Genomic DNA, 21,564 nt, shown 5'->3' on the forward strand with positions numbered 1-21,564 from the left:
TATTCTCCCGGATGCCTTTGCGGAATAAAGGAGGATAAGGAATTGGGATCTAGGCCATGATAAGGATTCCATAAGCTGCAGCAAACACCGAGGCGGGTGCTGCTCGACCAACCAATCAAGCCATCATCATCAAGGAGATTGAAAGTGATATAAATCAATTTAGATATCTTTGGTTAAATCAGTGTGTCTTTTACTCCGAGCAAGCAGACGGAAGTATTGGGGTTCAATATATTAAACTTGATTCTCTTCTAGTTCAAAATCTAAACTGTTATGATGATGGCATACTCCTATTAGAGTCTATATTAAGCCGCCCGTATGGAAAGCCATTTTAACATTCAATCGGGAGTTTTAGATATCTTAAATTGTTTTCTTAGTTTAGATATCTAAAATTATATTTTTGATATCTAAAATTAAATTCCAGATATCTTAAATTTAATTTGAGATATCTGAAATTTTATTTCAGATATCTGAAATTGACTTCGAGATATCTAAATAGATTTGGAGATATCTGAAATTCTAATTAAGATATCTGAAATTGAGTTCGAGATATCCGAAATGTATTTCAGATATCTGAAATTTAACTTAAGATATCAAAAATTTAATTCGAGATATCTGAAATTTAATTTCGGATATCTGAAATTCTAATTCGAAATATCTGAAATTGAATTCGAAATATCTGAAATGGTATTCGAGATATCTGAAATGTATATGCAGAAGTTCAAAAAGGCGCAGAAAAGTGACAGTTCAAAAGGTACAGGGGGCTGCCATCGTCGCGTCGGCGTATGGGTGGGATTGAATATAGCTTGCTTGCTGGCTAACGTTAGGCCTGATATCAACTAGTTGTGGAATGAAGTCGAGATATCTGAAATTGAATTTCAGTTATCTGAAATTGAATTCGAGATATCTTAAATTGATTAAAAGATATCTACAATTATTTGTAGATACCTTAAATAAATTGGAGATATCTGTAATTTAATTTGAGATATCTGAAATTATTTCGAGATATCTGAATTTCCTTATTGAATGTTAAAACGGCTTTCCAGACGCCCAGATGTTCTCCTATCTCAGGAAAAGTGCCACAATGCTGTAGGAAAACATCATTTATAATAAGTTATCAATCAAGATCTGGTTTCTTGTGGCTTGCATGTTGAAGATCATGAATGGAAGCACATGAGGTACATTGGGTCAATTTAGGCAATTTTAGGTCTCCCAGGAGCAGCGTACGAGAATTGTTTACCACTGAGGAAGAGGTTTGTTTACAAGTGACGGAAACTTCCGGTTCAGATAGCCAAAAAATCTGCATGGTCATTATACGGAAAATTTATGGTGTCATGAAAGGCCAACTTGTCAGCTATCCGGTGATGGGTAGCGTTTAGCTAGTGAGAACCTCTATCTAGATTTAGAGACCCCCTTACTTTTGTGATTTAGTGTGTAAGTTAACGGGGCTTTTAATGGGCGTATGCTACCTGATATGAAAATTTGCAGGTGCCATGACAGGCCAAGCCCTCATCTATCATGTTGTGGGTAAGATATGCCAGTTAAAACCTTTTATCTTGGGCCTTGAGATGAGTGACAAACTTAGTCAATGGAACGATTAATTGCGGTACGACACCTACAATATCAGTTTAAAACTCTGAGGGCTGCCAACGGTGACTGAAATTCACAACCGTGGCCATCTTACTTTACAGTTATTAATTGGTGAAATTGGAGGTTGCTTCTTGGGTGGCAGGGGAGTTGTTGGTGGAGTTTGTTGCGAAGGGGGAGGGGGGGGGGTAACATGTTATACTGTCCAGGTGAGAGGTCTAAGGGAAGGGTGCCTGCCTTCCTGTTAAAGGGTGTGAAGACTCACGCAAAATGAAACGAATGAGGTGTAACAGAAGTGTTAGACACCGCCATCGATCCCAGAAAATACACACACAGCTTGCTACCGTCTGTAATTAGACACTAGTGGACAGTCAGTACATATAGCTGCGGTCACTACCCATAGCACATTGTATAAACGATACAGCGATGGACAGTTCAGGTCCAGCTAAAGATAACAAGGTATCACGTTTCATTACTGTCTGCATTTTGTAGCAACACAAACAAAACGTCACTTGCAAGCAACAGAAAGTTAACCTTTTTGGATGGCCGCACGCGGTTCCCGGCGAGTCTTCAATGCCTTTAAGTAATCGTGTAATGGAGGTTAAACGGAGGTTGCTTAGATTCAAAATAGGGCTATATTTTGCAACTTATTAATACAATTTTGGAGAACTTTCAATCTTTCAGGCAGTACCGTATGCCACATGTATTTATGGTACTTTAAACTTTGTTTGTAATATTCTGTCTGTGGGAGAGGCTGACCCCCCCCCCCCCCTACCTTAGAAGCACACATGGTTTCAGCCATGCTTACTGATATATACACACACAGAAGAAAAAGGAAACTTGCCTTCTATCTTTTAATATTTGTTTGTAACATTTATTGAATGTTTTTCATGATATGTACTTACAACACAGTACACTAGGTCATTGCAAACAGTGTGTAAGATCACACCGTGTTTTGAATCAAAGTTCAAAAGTAAAAGCCGAAGATATTTGCTAACACTATTTAACATGTCTTCAACTTTGGTTGATTTAGGATTATACAGAACCAATGAGATGTATTAATCAGGTTAACAAGATTTGGAACATTCTATGAATTTGAATTACAGCTGTTTTTTTCTCCAAATGTATGGGGTTATCATCTGGATGACAGGGATGGCAGGGGGGGGGCAGAGTGAGAAGGATAATAATAAAAAAAAATAATAAAACAATCAGTTGATTGGTGATACAACAACCACTGTACTTTCAATAAAGAGTATAACGCTGTGGGTTATTTATTAATTATTTATTAATATTACAACAGCTGGTTGCAACAAAGTATTATAATTTCACAATGTCATATTTTACTTCTCTGATGGTCTTCTCATCTAATTACCAGGAAGCATTACGTGTCGGCTCTCCTGCTTCTATGGTTTATTTTATGTTATACATACATGACTAAGTGCATTGTTTTCCTTACTTGGTTTTGTGTTGCTTTATGTTACACATATCATGCTGAATCCATCTACTCTCCAATCCTGGTTCTATGTTGCTTTATGCTACACATATAAGACTGAGGACATCTGTTCTCCTTACTTGGTTTTGTGTTGCTCTATGTTATACATATATGGCTATCATGTGCAAGTGTTCTCCTCTCCTGGTTATATGCTGCTTCATGCTACACATATAAGACTGAAGACATCTGTTCTCCTCGCCTGGTTCTATGTTGCTTCATGCTACACATATAAGACTGAAGACATCTGTTCTCCTTACTTGGTTTTGTGTTGCACTATGTGATACATATATGGCTATTAAGTGCATCTGTTCTCCTTTCTTGTTTCTATGCTGCTTTATGTTACACATATAAGACTGAGGACATCTGTTCTCCTTTCTCCGTTTTGTGTTGCCCTATGTTGCTTAATGTTTTATATGGCTCGGTGCATCTGCTCTCCTCACCTGGTTATATGTTGCTTTATGATATACATATATATAGCTGAGTGAATGTGTTCCCCTTTCTTGGTTCTATGCTGCTTTATGTTACATATATAAGACTGAGGACATCTGTTCTCCTTTCTCTGGTTTGACTTGCTTTATGTTGCTTTATGTTATACGTATATGGCTGAGTGCATCTGCTCTCCTCTCTGTGTTTTGGAACAGGGCCCTGATCATACCTTTGACTTGTAATGGCTCAAAGACATCTGCCAATGGACCCTGAAAATATAGAACAAGAAATGCAATCACTACAATTTTTTTTTACAAGTTTTATGCATGGCTGAATTGTTATTGTTTGTGTTTACTAATAAAATATAGCTTAAAAATGAGAGGGAAAATGCCAAACAAACATAGATTAGTCATGCTATATATTCAACATTCCAGAGCCGACTTTTAACAGATTATTCAGAATAACATAACCGTTTAGCAGTTCCAATAATGCTGAATCGCTGTACTTTGCTTTCTATGATTATTATCACTTCATTTGACGATATAAATTTGAAACGGTGAGAACAAGCAACCCTCGTAAAGCCGATACAAGTGAGTTGTTCTCAAGTTTACATTCATGTCGGTCCAAAGAGTAACCTTGCCCTGCTCTTACCTTCCCATCTGCCCACCTCTCGACAATGTCCTTCATGCTAGCCTCCAAGATGAACATCAGCTCCTCGAATCTTGTCCATTCTTTGATATGAACTGCTGTAATCCTGTTTAATAAGAAAAACAAGAATTCATTTCAGTGAAAGAAAATAGTCCTTAAAATTTCACTGATCAGGGAAGCTCCTTTATCATCAAATAAACTGCCAAATTTTTGTAATCTGTTAGCAGAAGTTATGTTTTTTTCCCCCCCGCCAGGACAGACATTAGGGCGGGGAGTAAAGTTACCACAGTACAATCTGTTGTTAATGGGGGTGACTTTAGGAGAGAACCTGCCGATTTGTGGGCTATCGTTGACAAGTTTCAAAAGGACGGCTATTAAAGGAAACTTGTCCAGTTTGTCACATATTTTGGAATGACAAATTTGCCACACAAGATCAGAAAATGATCTTGATAACCAACAGAGTTATATTTCCAGGAGTAATAAAAATTTTCTCTTGCAAAAAGGTGATCCTGAAACGACCACAGTTGAAATACAAGATACTGTGTAAGTGTGTATATATTTTAATGGGGTTCTCAACAATGTGGAATGCAATTATCTTCTCTGGACATGTCCCATTGTCTTCCCCATTGTCTTCTTGCAAATAATGATAACTTACAATGGAATGGACCTTTCATGATAGACTACTGAATTACTAATTTTAAATAAACCCTCTATCAGTGACATGTCCAGCCTCCCCCCACCCTACATTCCCCCCTCCACTCCACCATGCAAATGATGTAACTACCACCCTGAATTTGTCACATAGTCTGCACAAGTCATAAAACAAATGTGGCTGCAAACACCAGAGAAAGCAACACTTCTATAAGTGACTGAGGAAGTTAAAATCAGCTCATGTGGCACTTCATTAAAAATAGAAGATTCTAAAAAGCAGGTTACAAAACTCTATATTAAAGTGTTTGATTTGCATGACTGGAATTCTTTTCCAATGACATTCACATCCTGTCAATGTATTTGTGATGTGTCAGGTGACACTTTTTTATCCTCCTGTTCAAACCTCATTACTGAATACTATGGGGATTTCATGGAGTCAAAAAAACAACATTACATTACATTATGCCCACTAATAATGCTGAGAATTGCACTAAACCTGCAGTTAAGTCAATTCAGTGGTACTTTACCTGCGAGTGCTTGGGCTTTAGTAGGTTAGGCACTTTGTCTTTGACCTTTGACAAGAGGTCGTGAAGCTGACGGGCATCATCGGCTGATATATCCTGCAAGAAAAAGAATCAAGAATCAGTGGATACTTGGTTGGCCCCATACTTATTTGGGTATTTGAGGGAAAAAAGAGTAAAACTAAAACCTGTAAAATGACCTAAGAGATAAACAGAAAAGAAGTTTCTAATCTTCTGGCTATTGTATTTACATCAGTTTGTCTACCCTGGTTTCTTTCGACAGGCCAGGGACGTTTTGTTGAGATTCATAAGTCTAGGGTTTAAGAGCCACATGAAAACATCAAAGTGTCCAGTAATTCTCAAGAGATGTTGCTTTCTTCAATGATATTATTTAGTACATCACATATTACAAAGGCACCGAGATTTCATACTAGTCAGAAAGCAAGGCCAGAGGTCAATGTATGGTAATTCTTTTAATCAAAGGAACGGATAACCAATCAGATGGATGGGTGTGTGCCTCAAACTTTCTTTCCATTGAGCATTCCTCCTCTTCCAACTCATTGTCATACAGAACTATTGTGTTAACTGCACTACTTTTGATTCACAAGAATCAAAGATCAGGGGGTTAAAGGTCAAATGAAAACACTAAATGCAAAACCTACCTCCAGAGATGCAACTTTCTCAATGACGTCTTGCAATACAGCGCCGATCAGAGTTGCCATGGCTTTTATGAAGGTACTGCTGGGCAAGACATCAGACCAGACTGTATGCAGGAGATTCAGCTGATGAAGGACCTGAATATTCATGAGAAATAATATTCATGTACATCTGAATCATAATCAAGTTTATCTGAATATTCATGTACATCTGAATAATAATCAAGTTGATCTGAATATTCTTGACTAAAAACAGAACCAAAATAGTTTTACAAAGTTTTACAAAAGTTTTACAAATGAAATGTCAATGAAATTGGGATATCAAGTTTTTATGGGATACAAAATTTCATGCATTGGAATTTGCTGTTAACAACAAGCTCATTTAAAAAAAGTAAACAAAATATACTTAACAGATGTGATAGCTTTCGAGGTATCCAATCATTTGTTAATACCACATAGCTTGGTCAGAGTAATGCAAATGTACACACCAATGCAAAGATACAGCTTTTAGAATGTAACAAAATATCCAGTTGGAGAGGTTTCAGCAGGTTAGTCTAAGTTTTTGTTCCACAGAATATTATCTTGACTCATAGAAGACAATGTGTACAACCCAAATGACTCACTTGCTTAACGGATTTCTCCGCATCTGGATAGACGTCGTCCGAGGAAACATCCTGGAAGCCCCTTGCCATGGCTAGGCTTTCTTTCAACTGATCTCTTTGGTTCCTCTGAAAAGTAAAAAAATATATAAACTGAAGGCATCACTGTTTTTTTTTTGTGATTAGCAAAGTTAATGTATTTGAATTTCCATCATTTTAAGTACCATGCCTCATGTCACCTTCCCCCCTCCCATCCCACAGTGAACACTGGCAATGTTCAGTTCATATACTTAACGGCACAGAATTTAAATCCTTAAATTGAAAAGCTCTATCTTTGTTGACTTTCCATCATTCCAGCTCCCCATCCTTCATGACAACGACCCCCCCCCCTCCTTCCCCAACCCATTTATGAGCAATGTAAGGAGTTATTCTTGATTCAATACAAAGCAATCCATCTTCCAAGCATCACATCTCAGGGATAAATGTTAAAATTGGCCCAACCAGGGCATTAAATCTCATGGATATATGTTACTACCGGCCCAACCAGAGCATCCAATATCAGTGATATATGTTACTACTGGCCCAACCAGAGCATCAAATCTCAGCGATATATGTTACTACTGGCCCAACCAGGGCATCACATCTCAGGGATATATGCTACTACTGGCCCAACCAGGGCATCACATCTCAGAGATATATATATGTTACTACTGGCCCAACCAGAGCATCAAATGTCAGGGATATATTTTACTACTGGCCCAACCAGGGCATCACATCTCAGAGATATATGTATGTTACTACTGGCCCAAGCAGAGCATCAAATCTGAGGGATATATTTTACTACTGGCCCATCCATCTCATAAATATATGTTACTACTGGCCCAACCACAGCATCCAATATCAGTGATATATGTTACTACTGGCCCAACCAGGGCATCACATCTCAGTGATATATGTTACTACTGGCCCAATCAGAGCATCAAATCTGAGGGATATATGTTACTACTGGCCCAACCAGAGCATCAAATCTCATTGATATATGTTACTACTGGCCCAACCAGGGCATCACATCTCAGATATATATATATGTTACTACTGGCCCAACCAGAGCATCAAATCTCAGGATATATGTTACTACTGGCCCAACCAGGGCATCACATCTCAGAGATATATATATGTTACTACTGGCCCAACCAGAGCATCAAATCTCATTGATATATGTTACTACTGGCCCAACCAGGGCATCACATCTCAGAGATATATATATGTTACTACTGGCCCAACCAGAGTATCAAGGATATATGTTACTACCGGCCTAACCAGATATAAGTACAGGATCGCTCCAGATGGCTTTAGTCCTCGACTAATCCAGAGATGCAACTGCATGGTTGTGCTGGCTGAGACAACCATAAACACTAACACAAACTACAACCATCCATGAAGTGAGACAACCATAAACACTAACACAAACTAATAGCATTTTTTATAAAGCGCATACATATCCACCATTAACGGTGCTCAAGGCGCATCACAATATTACCCTGGTCAACGATGACCTGTAAAACATAGAGACAATCCCTCTGCATGGCAAGCACGTAAACAGCTCCGAGCTGACGGTTTCATCTCACAGGTCCCCATTTATACACCTGGGTGAAGAGAGGCAATGGAGATAAAGTGCCCTGCCCAAGGACACAACGCAATGATCTGGCCAAGACTCGAACCTGCAATCCTTAGATCACAAGTCCACTCCCTTAACCACTTGACACAACGCTCTCTCAAACTACAACCATTCATGCAGTGAACCATCCACCCGGTATACCTACAGTTCTGTCTTTACTTCTTCCTGTCGAAACTTACCATTTGGGATAAGAATACATCAGCAGCCATTCTGGTGAATGTCGGTACCAGGTCTACAAATGTGATGATACTGTCCCTGAAGGGAGTTGGTAGGGTGTGTCTGCAGCGATGCCCTAGGGTCTTCAGATGGTGAGCTAGGTACATACAGTTATTGTGGAAGAGGGCAGTCACTTGTGGAAGGTCCCGCTGTCAGGCAAAAGTTTTACGAAAAGAAATGTTCTTAAATAGTCAAAACAGAGAGCTAAATTCAAATTCCCAAATTATTCTCAAGTACATGTGTAAAGAGATGGCCAATTAGGAACTAGAAAACGAAAACTTTTAATGGTTAAGATACCTGAACATATTCATAGTGTGGTAAGCCTTACATGCTAATATACTGTACATGAACTTGTGCATACCAAAATGAAGAGGATTATCTATTGACTAATGCGACAATATATAAAGGAAGGTATCAGGAATCAGTTATCGTGTTGACAAAGCATCAACCATTTAATTCACTGATAACGATTTTACAGTATAGAACTTTTATTCCAAATCCTATCTGAAATTTACTGTAGAGTTACTAGACATAGATTGTACAAATAAAAGGAAATTTTGTGTTACCAATGCTGAGCTTGCAAATGCCTTTAAGATTTGTTAATATTGAGGAGGGCTCTACATGACAGTTTACATGCACTGTGAAATATTTTGACAACTTACAACTCATCTGCTATAAATCACAACACAAATTGCTAATTTGAGACCAATTGTGAAAACCTTTTGAACCATTGAGCCAATTTGGCCACCATTTGAGATAACCTGTTGACCCCTTGAAGCTCATAGGGTGAAACTGGGTAATGGCAACTTGAGTGTGCTTAAAGCAATACTACATATCAACTTTCCTTGAACTTTCCTGGATGACTGTATATTTTGTTAAAGACTTGTAGAGTCCCTTCACAAAACTGAACTGAACTTGACCAGACTATGTTCACCAAAAGAATATCATACCATTGGAGAATTGACATATTTATTGTAGCTTTAAATTTGGAGTTATCATGTTTAAAAGGTTTTCATACTTTGACACCTGTTGACCTCTACCAATTTGTACATAAAACATAGTTCTTAAAAAGTAAAGTAATTCAAAATAATGTTTGCAGTATAACATTAAAGTATGTTCATTTGAATGTTCACTTACTAATGTCTCCTTGTGGTAGGTTGGTACAATATCTACATACATTCCAAATAAATTCCTCACAGTACAGAATAGTGGGGCAGCCCTGAAAGAGTAAGCATCAATAATTGATTTTTGTTCTTAATTCTTCCAACTTCTCTTCTAAATCTCATTTTTCTCTTACAAGTAGAGATGTGTATAAATGTTTGTTGATACCCTAAAGATCTGTGTGATCATCATTATCAGATTATTACATACATCAGCAAGGAATGACCAAGCAACTGGTAAAAACATGTTAAAACACAATCAACTCTATGTGATTCTCTGGATGTATAACTATAATAAATTTTGTAATAAAATAATAATAATAATCATCATAAAAATAGTAATAATACTTATCATGATCATAATAACAGTAATAATAATAATAATAATAATAATAATAATAATAATAATAATAATAATTATGATAATAATAATAATATTAATAATAATAATAACAATAATAATAGTAATAATCATCATCATCATCATAATAATGATAAAAATAATAATATTAGTAATAATAATAATAATAATAATAATAATAATAACAATAACAATAATAATAATAATAAGATAACAACAATAATAATAATAATTATAATAATGATAATAATAATGGTACTAATAATAATGATAATGATTACAATAAATAATAATAATAATAAATAATAATAACAACAACAATAATGTCATTAACACACAGGTGTTAATATAGGTATTTTTATATATTACTACTACTGTAGCTTCTTTGCAACAAATCAAAGATTCCTGCTTATCAATTCTGTAACCTTTGCTTGTGTCTCTTTGCACAAAATTTGGAAATATTTCCCAATTTATCCGTTACACATTACACGTAGCATCTGCCTCACCCTTTTGACGATGCCTGACGCAAAGTCTCCTCGGCCAGCTCCAGTAGGTCTTGCGTGCTCTTACTAATCTTGCAAGCAGGAAACTGAAAACCAAACAAGTCTGGCAAATAATGATTCCATTTCGACAAGCTTCATATATAAAACTTTACTTCCATTTACTGGGAGGGAACCCTTCTACTTGAAAACATACAAGCCATCTCTTGTATTCCTCCTCAAAGTTATACAATTGCATCCTACCATCACACGTAATTGGACTGCCCTTATGAGGATTATCTTTTGCACAGCAAAAATCCTATTTTATCTCTCACAAAGAGGGAAAATGCACCATCTGTGCAGGGTTCACATTCGATAACATTTGATATTGATCCCCTTGGAAAAATGTGACATTACGTACGAATTCACTGATTTTTTTCTTCTCCGTTTTTCTTTTTCCAACTTCCACTGATGTATAAAGATCTTGCTTCATGAGGTCTCTGGCCATTACTAAGATCTCTTGGCACTGGAGAGAAGAGGAATTAAAACTGTAAAATGGCTTTAAAAAATGTTTATATAAATAAGTAAATTTTGCAAATTAATCACAACTAAAGAGCCCTAATGAGCTGGTGAGTATCATAAACCATATCTCCCCCCCCCCCCCCCGCAACTCCACATTCTAGGGCTAACTGATATGAGCACCTGAAACATTTCTCTATGTATGCCCATCTAGCTTGTTGATAATCAAATAAATAAATATTATTTCCACATGTGTTTCTCTTTGTTAGCTGAAGAATGTTGAAGGTCACAACAATAATCTTATAAAATGTGGCGACATTTCCATTTTCTCCCACTGACCTGGCAAAATTTTATATAACTGATCAATTAGACATTAATTCATCAACAAATAAAGTAATACACCATATTTATTTCTCATAAGCATAACAGGTGAATCCTACTTGGTACACTTGAAAACATTTGTTGTTGATGGCAAAATAAAGTTTTGATATCAAGAGGCACTAGGTCTGACTTTAAGTCTAGAGATTATAAAAATACAAAGGAGCAAACCATCTTGGTAGCAAGGCAATGTGTCTGACTTCATTCAAATCAAAAGATTATAAAAAATACAAAGGAGCAAACCTTCTTGATAGCAAGGCACTCTGTCTGACTTCATTCAAATCAAAAAATTATAAAATACAAAGGAGCAAACCTTCTTCGTAGCAAGGCACTGTGTCTGACTTCATTTAAATCAAAAGATTATAAAATACAAAGGAGTAAATGTTCTTGGTAGCAAGGCACTGTGTCTGACTTCATTTAAATCAAAAGATTATAAAATACAAAGGAGCAAATGTTCTTGGTAGCAAGGCACTGTGTCTGACTTCATTTAAATCAAAAGATTATAAAAATACAAAGGAATAAACCTCCTTGGTAGTAAGGCAATCTGTCTGACTTCATTTAAATCAAAAGATTATAAAAATACAAAGGAGCAAACCTTCTTGGTAGCAAAATGAATGTTGACATTTTCTGCATATTCAAGTAGAGGCTTCTCATGTCCAATGAAATCTGGAGTTGGGGAAAGTCAAGAAAATGTTTGTGGCAGATACGAGAAGAGAAAGTTGAGGTTAGTTAATTGATGTAAAAAATGACCTAGAATATGGCTGGTCATAGCTTCAAGCCCAGGCTGGATAAAACAAGGTGGATTTCTTTTAAATTTGACAGAATTCCATGGTTCTCCAATCTGAAATGGTCTCCCAATTAGTTAAAAGATTCCACAATTAAACTTAATCTGTATTATGGATAGTCACCCAATGTGACGTGTAAGTTATAAGCCATTCGGCTTTTCCAACAGACACGTGGAGCTGCTTAGCATTGCAAACTGTCTTGCAGAACTTCCAAGTAAACCATCACATACTTGTAGTACATTAGTACACACTCTTACTACATATATATATATCTTAGGGGAACGTTACTACTGATGTTGACTATTCAAATCTTTTTATTAAACTTCACTGTTTACAGGGTTCATTTAGCATTATATCAATGACAGAACCAAAATGCTGAAAATGAAAACGATTTCAGATCACAAAGTTCTTATGCTTCCTGATAATTTATCCAGTGTTTTTGTTTTGAGCTCAGACAAAGTTTACTGACAGTACATTACATAATCTGTCAACAGGTTATACCTTTACCGGAGTAATTTCTGGCAAATAACACAGCACCTGCTAAAGAACAAGACAGAACGGCTGAAAATCTGCTTAGAAACGCTTAGATTTATTTACCTAGTTTCCTCAGCGATTCCTCAAACTGCTGGGTGGCACTGATGGTTGTCTTATAGTCCTCCAGCTGTTTGAGAAGGAAACGAAATAGGAACAAAAAATTGAGAAAGAAGAAATGACGAAAGCATCTTTGAAAGGCTTGGTCTGTTAAATTAGTAGAACTGACATATATGGATTCCTATTTTGGGCAAATCCTGAAACTTAAGGTCGTGTAACCCAGTGGTAGAAGCATAGTTTCATTTATCTTATTCTGATTTCTCAGATACAAATAATATTTTTTTAAATATTGGAATGAAGAGCCAAACTTACATCTGCTGCTAAGGTTGGTATTGACGGCATTAGGCAGTGATTAATCAGACTCTTGGATAATTCACCCCAAAGAAGATTACCTGAAACAGAAAAAAAAATGTGATTTATTTGTAAGAGTAACATTGAGAGAGATATTTACAATGCCGATACCCACAACTGAATAGTTAACAAACTGTTACTGTTATAGAATGTACCAATGTAGCTTGTTGATTCAAATCCTACCTGGAAAATTGTTCTCATTCTGAGATATGAAAAAGTAATTAATTTTATTTTGGACGAATGCCAAAACAGCAGTAATTCATTTAAGAGCAGCCAAATGGTTTTCATTTCTGGGAGAGGGGAGGGGGTGGGAGAGGGGGTAAAAAAGAGGGGGGAGGTGTGATTGTTGTAATATAAAAGGGACTCAAGGGAGTTATAACTTTCTGCAGTCATTAATCCATTCACTTTACAGCTTTGAGAAATAAGACCAGCAATGCCTTGATTAAATTCTTGAGCAACCAAATCAGAGAGTTGTCCCTGGTACCAGTTACCAAAATTAATGTCCTATGGTCCGACAATGACTGAATTGTGATGTAAACTGGAATTGACCTACTGAATTGACAAGTGACAGCAACAAATTAATCTTTCCTTAAATTTATACGAATACTTCATCAAGATATAGAAAGAAAACTTACCCAACATTTTCATTAATGACTGCGATTCACCATCTTCGTCGAATCTACAACGTGAGAAGAGTTTTTGGATGCACTCGAGAGCCTTTTGAAGCTGAGCAAACATTTCTTGGGGAGGTTTGACTAAATTCTTGCTGTCTGTGGAAGTCACTCGCAATGAAACTTCCTGCAATACAAACCAATCATGACACACATTCCAAAATGAGTATTGAAAACTGATTTTATTTCCTACTTTTGCAAATTTATCAACATCTGATTGGAAAATGTAGAGTCACCTATTAGTTACCTTCAGTCAAAAACCACAAAAAAATAAGGAAAACAGAAAAAAAGGGATCCAAAGTAACACAACGATAGCCAAATGAGGTGCAACCCTTATTTGCGTTGCAAAATACAGATGTGCCAACACCACAATATAAAAAAAAAAGGTTACTGTCACATAGATTATATTATCAAGGGTACATGTACTGTAGAAAACCCACCTCCCAATGTTGCAAATTGTTCTGGACACTGATCACAAGATTTAATTTATACTAAATTTAAATTATCAATTTTTTATTAAAATTTCTGTAACCTTCAGAGACTTCAAAAACCGACTGTACCTGCTTGGCTTGACTGACAGTCACATCTGAGGAAGGATCTAAGATTATGGCATCTATGAGAGTTTCTTTGAAGAGTTTAGCTGTAAAAGGAATATGTAAATTATGTTCAAATCACCATTAAAAATCATGGTAATGTCACATATCAAAGAATGATTTCGGGCACAAAAATTAAATTTGGTATGTTGCACACTGTTAACAGAACACTGTTATCACCCCAGGTTATATTTCTGTACCAGTCGTAATTTTTGCAAAATGACACTTCAAACATCTGTGACTCACCAATAAATGTGGCTGGAATACTTTGTTTTATGTTAAAACAAACATGTTTTGGTTGAGAAGTGATGAAGCAATGGGTTAACATAAAAATTAACATTAATGGCTGCACTTTGCACCCAATGTCGTCATCAGTATATAGCCTTAAAGGAGCACTCCTGAGGGTCAGCTCATTTCAAAGCTGAATAAACCAGAATACAGTAGCTATGGAAAAATTCCAAACACCCAAACAACTATTTTTCCTTGAGCTACGAAATACACATCTAACAAACGCCATCCTGTCAAGGCAAGTCTCAAATTTTGATCATCCACCCATTGAAAGATGTGCCATTGCTAAAACCGGTAGAAGATGTTCATTTAATCGTTACTGAAGAATGCTAGCTTTAAATATTCATGGGTTTGCTCCAATGTAAGGCACTTTGATAGGTTACTTGGTTAATATGGTTCAATAAGACTCCTTTATAATTGTGTTGAAGACTATTTTGTCCATGACCACCCATCAAAGAATTTTGACAATATGTTGCACATCAAATAGGATACACATTAAGGTAATGACACTTTATAAGAGTGACCCAGAGGTGCGGACTGTAACTTATCTAGAAAGCTTAAATGGCTAAACTCTCTCACCGAATGACTTCAATCTCCAGCCTAAGACATCCATCACTTGCATCGCCTCTAACATATTCAGAAGTTGTGGATCTTTGACTGATGACGAAAGAAACATAAAGAATGATATGAATATGTAGCCAATAAAAGATGTCCAAAGAATGAGGATGATCATGGGTGATAATTTATGCGGCATATGATAACAAAATGCTGCATGAAATTAGATGCATTTGATGCACTTATATACAAGATAGGTCTAACAGTTTGTTTACAGTATTGAACAAGAAAAAATATTTTCACTAACTATTTTAAGTTTAAAAAAAAAATTGAAATTTGTAACAGTAATTTTATTCCTCTGAATTGTAGAGGAGCACTTAGAGGCATTGCTTACTAAACCAATGCATTCTGCTGTGAAGTAATTTGCATAATTAATTTTATTAATGAAGTAATGGATAGAACATCCAAGAGAGGACACTTTAAGTTAGTACCAATTGTCAAGGTTGCTGCTGGTTCTGTTTTGTGGAAGACAATGCAGTTGTACCACATCTGGTCCAGGCAGTCACAGAGTCTGGTCTTCAAACTGATAGTTTCCATCTGCAAGAAAACATTATGTGAGGGCGTTGTGGTCAAGTGGTTAAGGCAGTGGACTTGTGATCTAAGGATTACAGGTTCGAGTCCTGGCCAGATCATTGCGTTGTGTCCTTGGGGAAGGCGCTTCACCCAGGTGTATAAATGGGGACTTGCAAGGTACAGTAACTTGTAAATATAGTTGCGTGCGTCGGTTTGTGGCTGCACCCTATGGGAAGTCCCCCGGGGGGAAACGTGGTTGTGGTGCACTGTGGTGTCCCAGGAGAGATTGATTGAATTGTGCACACTTTGGTGTGTAGATGTGACAAGTTACCAATGACCAGGGTTAAGTTGTAAAGTCATTTGAGAGGGCCTTGGCCCTGAACAAGACTGTAAACCTAACCTGTAAAATGTGTAAATAAATAAATTACTTTTTGATCCATATTTCCTTACATGCCAACATGCATGAACCACCACCACCACCATCATTCTCATGTTAATATATGCTATACTTAGAAAAGAAACACAACATCAATCCGATGTTCACGCAACAGGCTAATACATGTATCATATGTATGTGACAAAGCATCATTGTAGTTTCCAAAGAATCAGAGTTTACACGTACAACACAATTTCAGTCTCCTGTTCACAGAATCACTTCTTGAGTGCACCACAAAGCAATTAAAGGTCTACAAAAATCACTTTTTGAAAATATGGTTTAACACAACATAAATCCATGTCCACACAACCAGCTGTAACATGAACCACAACATCACTTTCAGGTCCAACAACCATTACATAATAAAATGTATCATTTCAAGCAACATCAATCTCATGTTAATTTTGTTAACAGAACCAGTACAGTGTACCTAGTAATAACCCAACATCATATAACATGTCAACAAGACCAGTTGTTACATGCACCACTACATCAATGTTGTGTTCCCTAAATCAATGTTATGTTCATACCACATATACTTACATGTAAAGCTACAACGATCTGATGTTCAGAGAACGGTGAATTCGAAAGCTTCTGATAATTGTTTGTCTAGAAATAAGAAAATCAAATCAAGGATTCTAAGCATAAAAACAAAAATCAGAGTCAGCCAACTGAGCCAGCTTAACTCTGTCAAGGAAACCTATTGACCTTGAGTGACCTTTGACCTCCCAAAGACAATCAGGTTATTTATTTAATGTGCAATATTAGAATAATCTGCATATCCATCATTGGGCCCAACAGTATGGTCATTATTTTCAGAGTAAATTTTAGGCGACCTTTGCACTTCAACAAGCCTATCTTTGAGGATCCTAGCACACATTACACTAAGCCAGGCTTCAATCAACAGATATTATTATGAAATTTTCAATCAAACTGCTTCCATTCTCTTTAACTTTTCATGGAGTGTTTGGTAGGTAAAGTACCATCTAACATGGATACAGTTATCTTTGCAACATATCATTGAGCTATGCTCTAAACCAGCTCCTTGAACATTTCTTAAAATTGGGGGAAAAGGTCTGGAGAATTTTAAATAATGGCAGACTCTCCAAAGGGGTGGCTTGTCATTTTCATTACTGATTTTGTACAGCAGTTGCCAGGTACAATATTAGCTTGCTGCTGGAATCAGCAAACAGCATCTGAAATTAGAATTTGGCATAATGTGTGGCCTTACAATCAGCAAGCACCTGTTGCAGTGCGATTATGTTATTGATTTTTGTTTCTCGATTGTACTGTGCCTTAAAAACTTCTTGTATAGATGGCGTTCTAAAAGTCTTCTAGATATTACAACCCCAGAGTAATATGATGGAAAGAACTTCAAGACACAAAGTTGGCAACCTTTATGTCTAGTATGACCCACAATGCACCACTGAGAAAGAATTGCTCAAAAGTTACCACGGGCTGTTACAAAAGAGATTTAGAGAATGTTAGATCTGTGTGGAGCCAGATGAAGGAGACATAAAGTATATTGTGATACAAAACTTACAACATTACTCAGAATGGCAGCTGATTCAACATATTCTTTGTTTACCAGATGATCTTTGAAACGGCCAAAGTCATTGTGGATCTGGAAAATAATGCAAGATAAAATCAAATAGGAAAACACACCACTCTCATTTAACATATATACATCTAGATACAAATATATACATGCATCGTGAAACATACTTTGTGGAAAAGTATTAGCTGTGATGTTCATAAATTCAAAATATCAGCGGCATGCCAAAGAGGCGAGGGGGACGGGGCTGGTGTACTTACTACCATTCCTCCCCCAACCCTTTCTCAACTACACACAAAGTACTTATGAGCACAACCCTGCATTTAGAGCAATTGAAACTTAAAAGTTTAGTCAAACTATGTCTCAGAATACACCATTTGATATCTAAAACTTGTTTATGTTTATTAACTTGTTCCTTAACCTTTTTCAACTATTGAAGAATTACTTTATGATTGATTAAGTGTAGAATGTTATGCAAGCTCAGTTCCTGAATGGGAGCACACAATGCTGGCTTACTGAGGATGGGCACATTTTTAAGGGTCTTCTGATCATCTGAGATGACCAAATGTCTGTTCGGGAAACCAAAATAAGTTTGCAGGTTGTCCAGGGGCAACTTTTATAGTTGTTTAGAGCAAATTCAGATTGCATTGGAACTAAGTCACCCCCCCCCCCCCCCCAGTGGGCAAAAGCTGGTATTCTATTCACTAGACCTATGGTATACATCTGTCATACAGAATACATGATTGACCCTTCTTTGCAATAGTTTTGCCACAATTTTTTTTTTTTAAACAACCAAGTTTGCTGTTCATGACTTGTACAGTAACCAAAAGGCACGACCTAGTTAGCCCATGGACACCAGAGGAAAAACTCCTCTTAAAAGAATTTGCCCCTATGAGGTCTTTTACAGAAGTTCCTTCCTTACCTGATTCAACAGTTGAAGGATGACTATAGTGGCACAGACTTCATCCATCATATCCTTCACTTCTGTTAAATCTCTTAGTTTCACCTTAGTCTCCAACTAGAAACAAGAAGGAAAAAAAAACCAAAATAATGAAAAAGATCTTGTTACTTCATGTTCTCATTTCAATGGTACATACTACAGTAAATGGAAACGATGACGTTTCAAAAAGTAGCTGGTTGCGCAATTTGCAAATGTGATGACTTCTGCAATGTACACATGCTGAAGATTGCATCTAAGTCACAGCCGATTATTACACACTTCAGAGAGTTTGCTTCAGAAAATCTAGAAAAAAAACTTACCACTTTGCTCAAATTCAAGACTACAGCACCATACAGCAATGTTACGAACCAGGATTCTGCGTCCGGTAAGCAATGTTTTAGCCAGGTTACGCACAATCTTCAAATTGCTTGTGTCTGGCAGACGCAACTATTGTTTTGAGAAACAAACCCCAAGTACACACTCGCAACCCCAAGTACACACTCACAACTAGGCCTATCCAAACATGACAAAACACATATTTTGAATGAACGTCTGTCTTTCTTTTCATAATACAACACAACTTCTTCTCTAAAGAACAAAAATTTCTTCCAATTCTGCAGATGATTGAATTTGTTTGGAAAACAAAAAAAACACCTTAACAATCAACCACAAGGTACAGAGTTAACAAAATTTCCATGACAGAGATTTTCATGCTAAAAGTAGCCAATGACGCTTTTCCAAATTTTCTGTGACCTGATTGGCTAATAGTTCTGTACCCATTGTCTGGAAACATTCTCTGCATCTGTAGTGCTCAGTGAACACAAAGTATATTGTTTAACAACAATTTCTTGAAAGTCTGTTACTTTCCCCTGTGTAGATATAGCGAAGTTTGTGCTATGTGTTTGCATCCAATATCGTTAGGACTTGCAGACAACACATTTGTCAAAAAGCAAACATGGTACAAAAGTTGTAGTTGCATTGTTTCTAAGAATATCGTGTAATATTTGAGACAATTTATGAATTTTGAGAGAAGCTACCATCTCTGATACTGAAAAAGATTTTCATCTCACAGTATGTTTGTTCTCTCTACATTGAGGGTTGCTAAAGTAATACAATGTACAGTAATTTCTTTGTTGAAACCTTTTTTTTAGGCTACTTTTGACCAAATGCTTCAGTTATTTTTGTGTGTGCAATGTTCATGCATCGTCAAAAGTAACCATTGGAGCTTTAGTTTTTAAAGGAAATGGGGGAGGGGGCAGTGGGAGATTTCAGGCTAAGGCTTTTAAGGAGCAATACTTCATACCATATAAATGCAGAGAATATTACTTTAAACCTGCTAGTAAACTTTAGAGCTAGAGAGAATATCGTAATGCTACCAATGAAATCCCACAAACTGTTTTAAGTAGACCATATAGTGTTAGGCAATGTTATTGACACAGATTTCCACTTTGACTTAAATTTGTAACTATAGAATATGGTACAGCAGTATATATACAGTATATATAACATGGGAAGGGCAGGGAGGGGAGAGGGGGCAAAACTCGCAAAAAAGCCCTCAACCACCGAGCAAAGTTTAATTAAATATTCAAACAATAATTGTTTAAAATTGTAACAACATCAGAACTATATCATATTATGGATTGGTCTGTTTGGTACAAACCTTGAGAGTCTTCTTAAGCTCCAAAACATCACGTTCAATGCCAGTTACTCTACCTTTCAACTCTCCCATCGTGTCCAAGCTTGGCTTAAAATTAACATATCTGTCATTAACTGCTTGATTAATTTCTCCTTTCAAATCATCGACTTGTGCAAAGAGTTTCTTCATACGCTGTGACAGGTCTTCCTTTTCAAGAAAGCCTACAATGAAACCATTCAGAAATGATCGAAATTGTGTCAAACTTAATGCAGGCCTTAGAGGTTTTGTCACCTGGGTAAAAAATTTCACAAGTCACTATGCTACACTTTGAATTTGAACATGCTTCCCTCATAATTGAACATAGAGCAGGGTGACATCCCATGACTAGCAAACATTGCAAACATATTGAGAAGTTTGCTTCCTTTGGGGATTGTAGACTCCTGAATTATGTTTTAGAACTAAACACACACCATGCTGGAGTCACATGTGAGAGATATACTAACCATTATTCTTAAAAATTGGTACTGTAAGTTTACACCAACCCCTAGCAAATGACAAACAAGTGGTGAATGAAAATCTGCTGAGAATGTGCAAACTGTTGCTAGTGTTGGTGACATGCAGTATGTTTTGGACTATGGCCCTGGTACATATAATTTATGTGGATGTGGAAAAAACAATGTGTTACTGTTAGCATTCTCCTCTTTCTCTTTGTTTATGGAGCTACCCTTTGTTGTCTAGGTTAAGGATATATTAAACGTATGCATGCACACTGGGCCTAACAATAAGAAATTGATATTCGTGTTCTAATGTTAGGCCTAAATTAACAAACTTAGAGCTACTGTACTGTACACATAAGCTAGTCAAACTTAGCACTAAGTACTGACTGAGAGCTTAGGCTAGCCGTATGTGTACGCAATGTTTACGTGCTGCGCGCCAGACGGTTGGCCTAGCATATAACACTCCACAGATAAGAGCAAACACTAGAATGGAGACAAATTATTTTATTCGAAAAACAAACATTTTAAGTAACATGCAGACATATTCAACAAATAAGATACCTGTCTTTGCGAGAACATTGGTGACTAGAGATTGAGATTCCATGTTGAAATCCCCGCCACCACGTACCTATTTTGATATTTAGAGTAACCATAAAATTTACAAAAATATGCTAGATTTTTGCTGATTGATTTTCGATTTTCACAACATAAAATAATTAGCATTT

General features: G+C 36.6%; 1 protein-coding gene across 1 annotated transcript; it reads right to left on the reverse strand.

Annotated features, from left to right (window-relative positions):
- Window positions 1-2,851: 2,851 nt before the first annotated feature.
- On the reverse strand, window positions 2,852-21,556 carry LOC139981413 (centromere/kinetochore protein zw10 homolog). Its single transcript, XM_071993785.1, has 21 exons — window positions 21,401-21,556; window positions 20,367-20,563; window positions 18,689-18,784; window positions 17,755-17,835; window positions 16,755-16,820; window positions 15,694-15,799; window positions 15,227-15,304; window positions 14,327-14,406; window positions 13,731-13,893; window positions 13,057-13,136; window positions 12,751-12,814; window positions 11,964-12,034; window positions 10,893-10,997; window positions 10,499-10,581; window positions 9,609-9,690; window positions 8,435-8,620; window positions 6,602-6,706; window positions 5,985-6,116; window positions 5,324-5,421; window positions 4,154-4,256; window positions 2,852-3,771 (listed from the first exon to the last, which is right to left on the reverse strand). Exons 1-21 carry the CDS (start codon window positions 21,441-21,443, stop codon window positions 3,661-3,663), a joined length of 2,130 nt encoding a protein of 709 aa, XP_071849886.1. The 5' UTR covers window positions 21,444-21,556; the 3' UTR covers window positions 2,852-3,660.
- Window positions 21,557-21,564: the final 8 nt, after the last annotated feature.

Source organism: Apostichopus japonicus, chromosome 15 (assembly GCF_037975245.1).
Source record: "Apostichopus japonicus isolate 1M-3 chromosome 15, ASM3797524v1, whole genome shotgun sequence".
Taxonomy (NCBI): Eukaryota; Metazoa; Echinodermata; class Holothuroidea; order Aspidochirotida; family Stichopodidae; genus Apostichopus; species Apostichopus japonicus.

Bases quoted from the DNA above. Each gene is read 5' to 3' on its own strand.
- LOC139981413 (XM_071993785.1), bottom strand. From the start codon at position 21,443: ATGGAATCTCAATCTCTAGTCACCAATGTTCTCGCAAAGACAG. The intron at 20,564-21,400 runs GTATCTTATTTG...GTTTCATTGTAG, and splicing joins CAATGTTCTCGCAAAGACAG to GCTTTCTTGAAAAGGAAGAC. The intron at 5,422-5,984 runs GTAGGTTTTGCA...TTTTTCTTGCAG, and splicing joins AGAAAGTTGCATCTCTGGAG to GATATATCAGCCGATGATGC.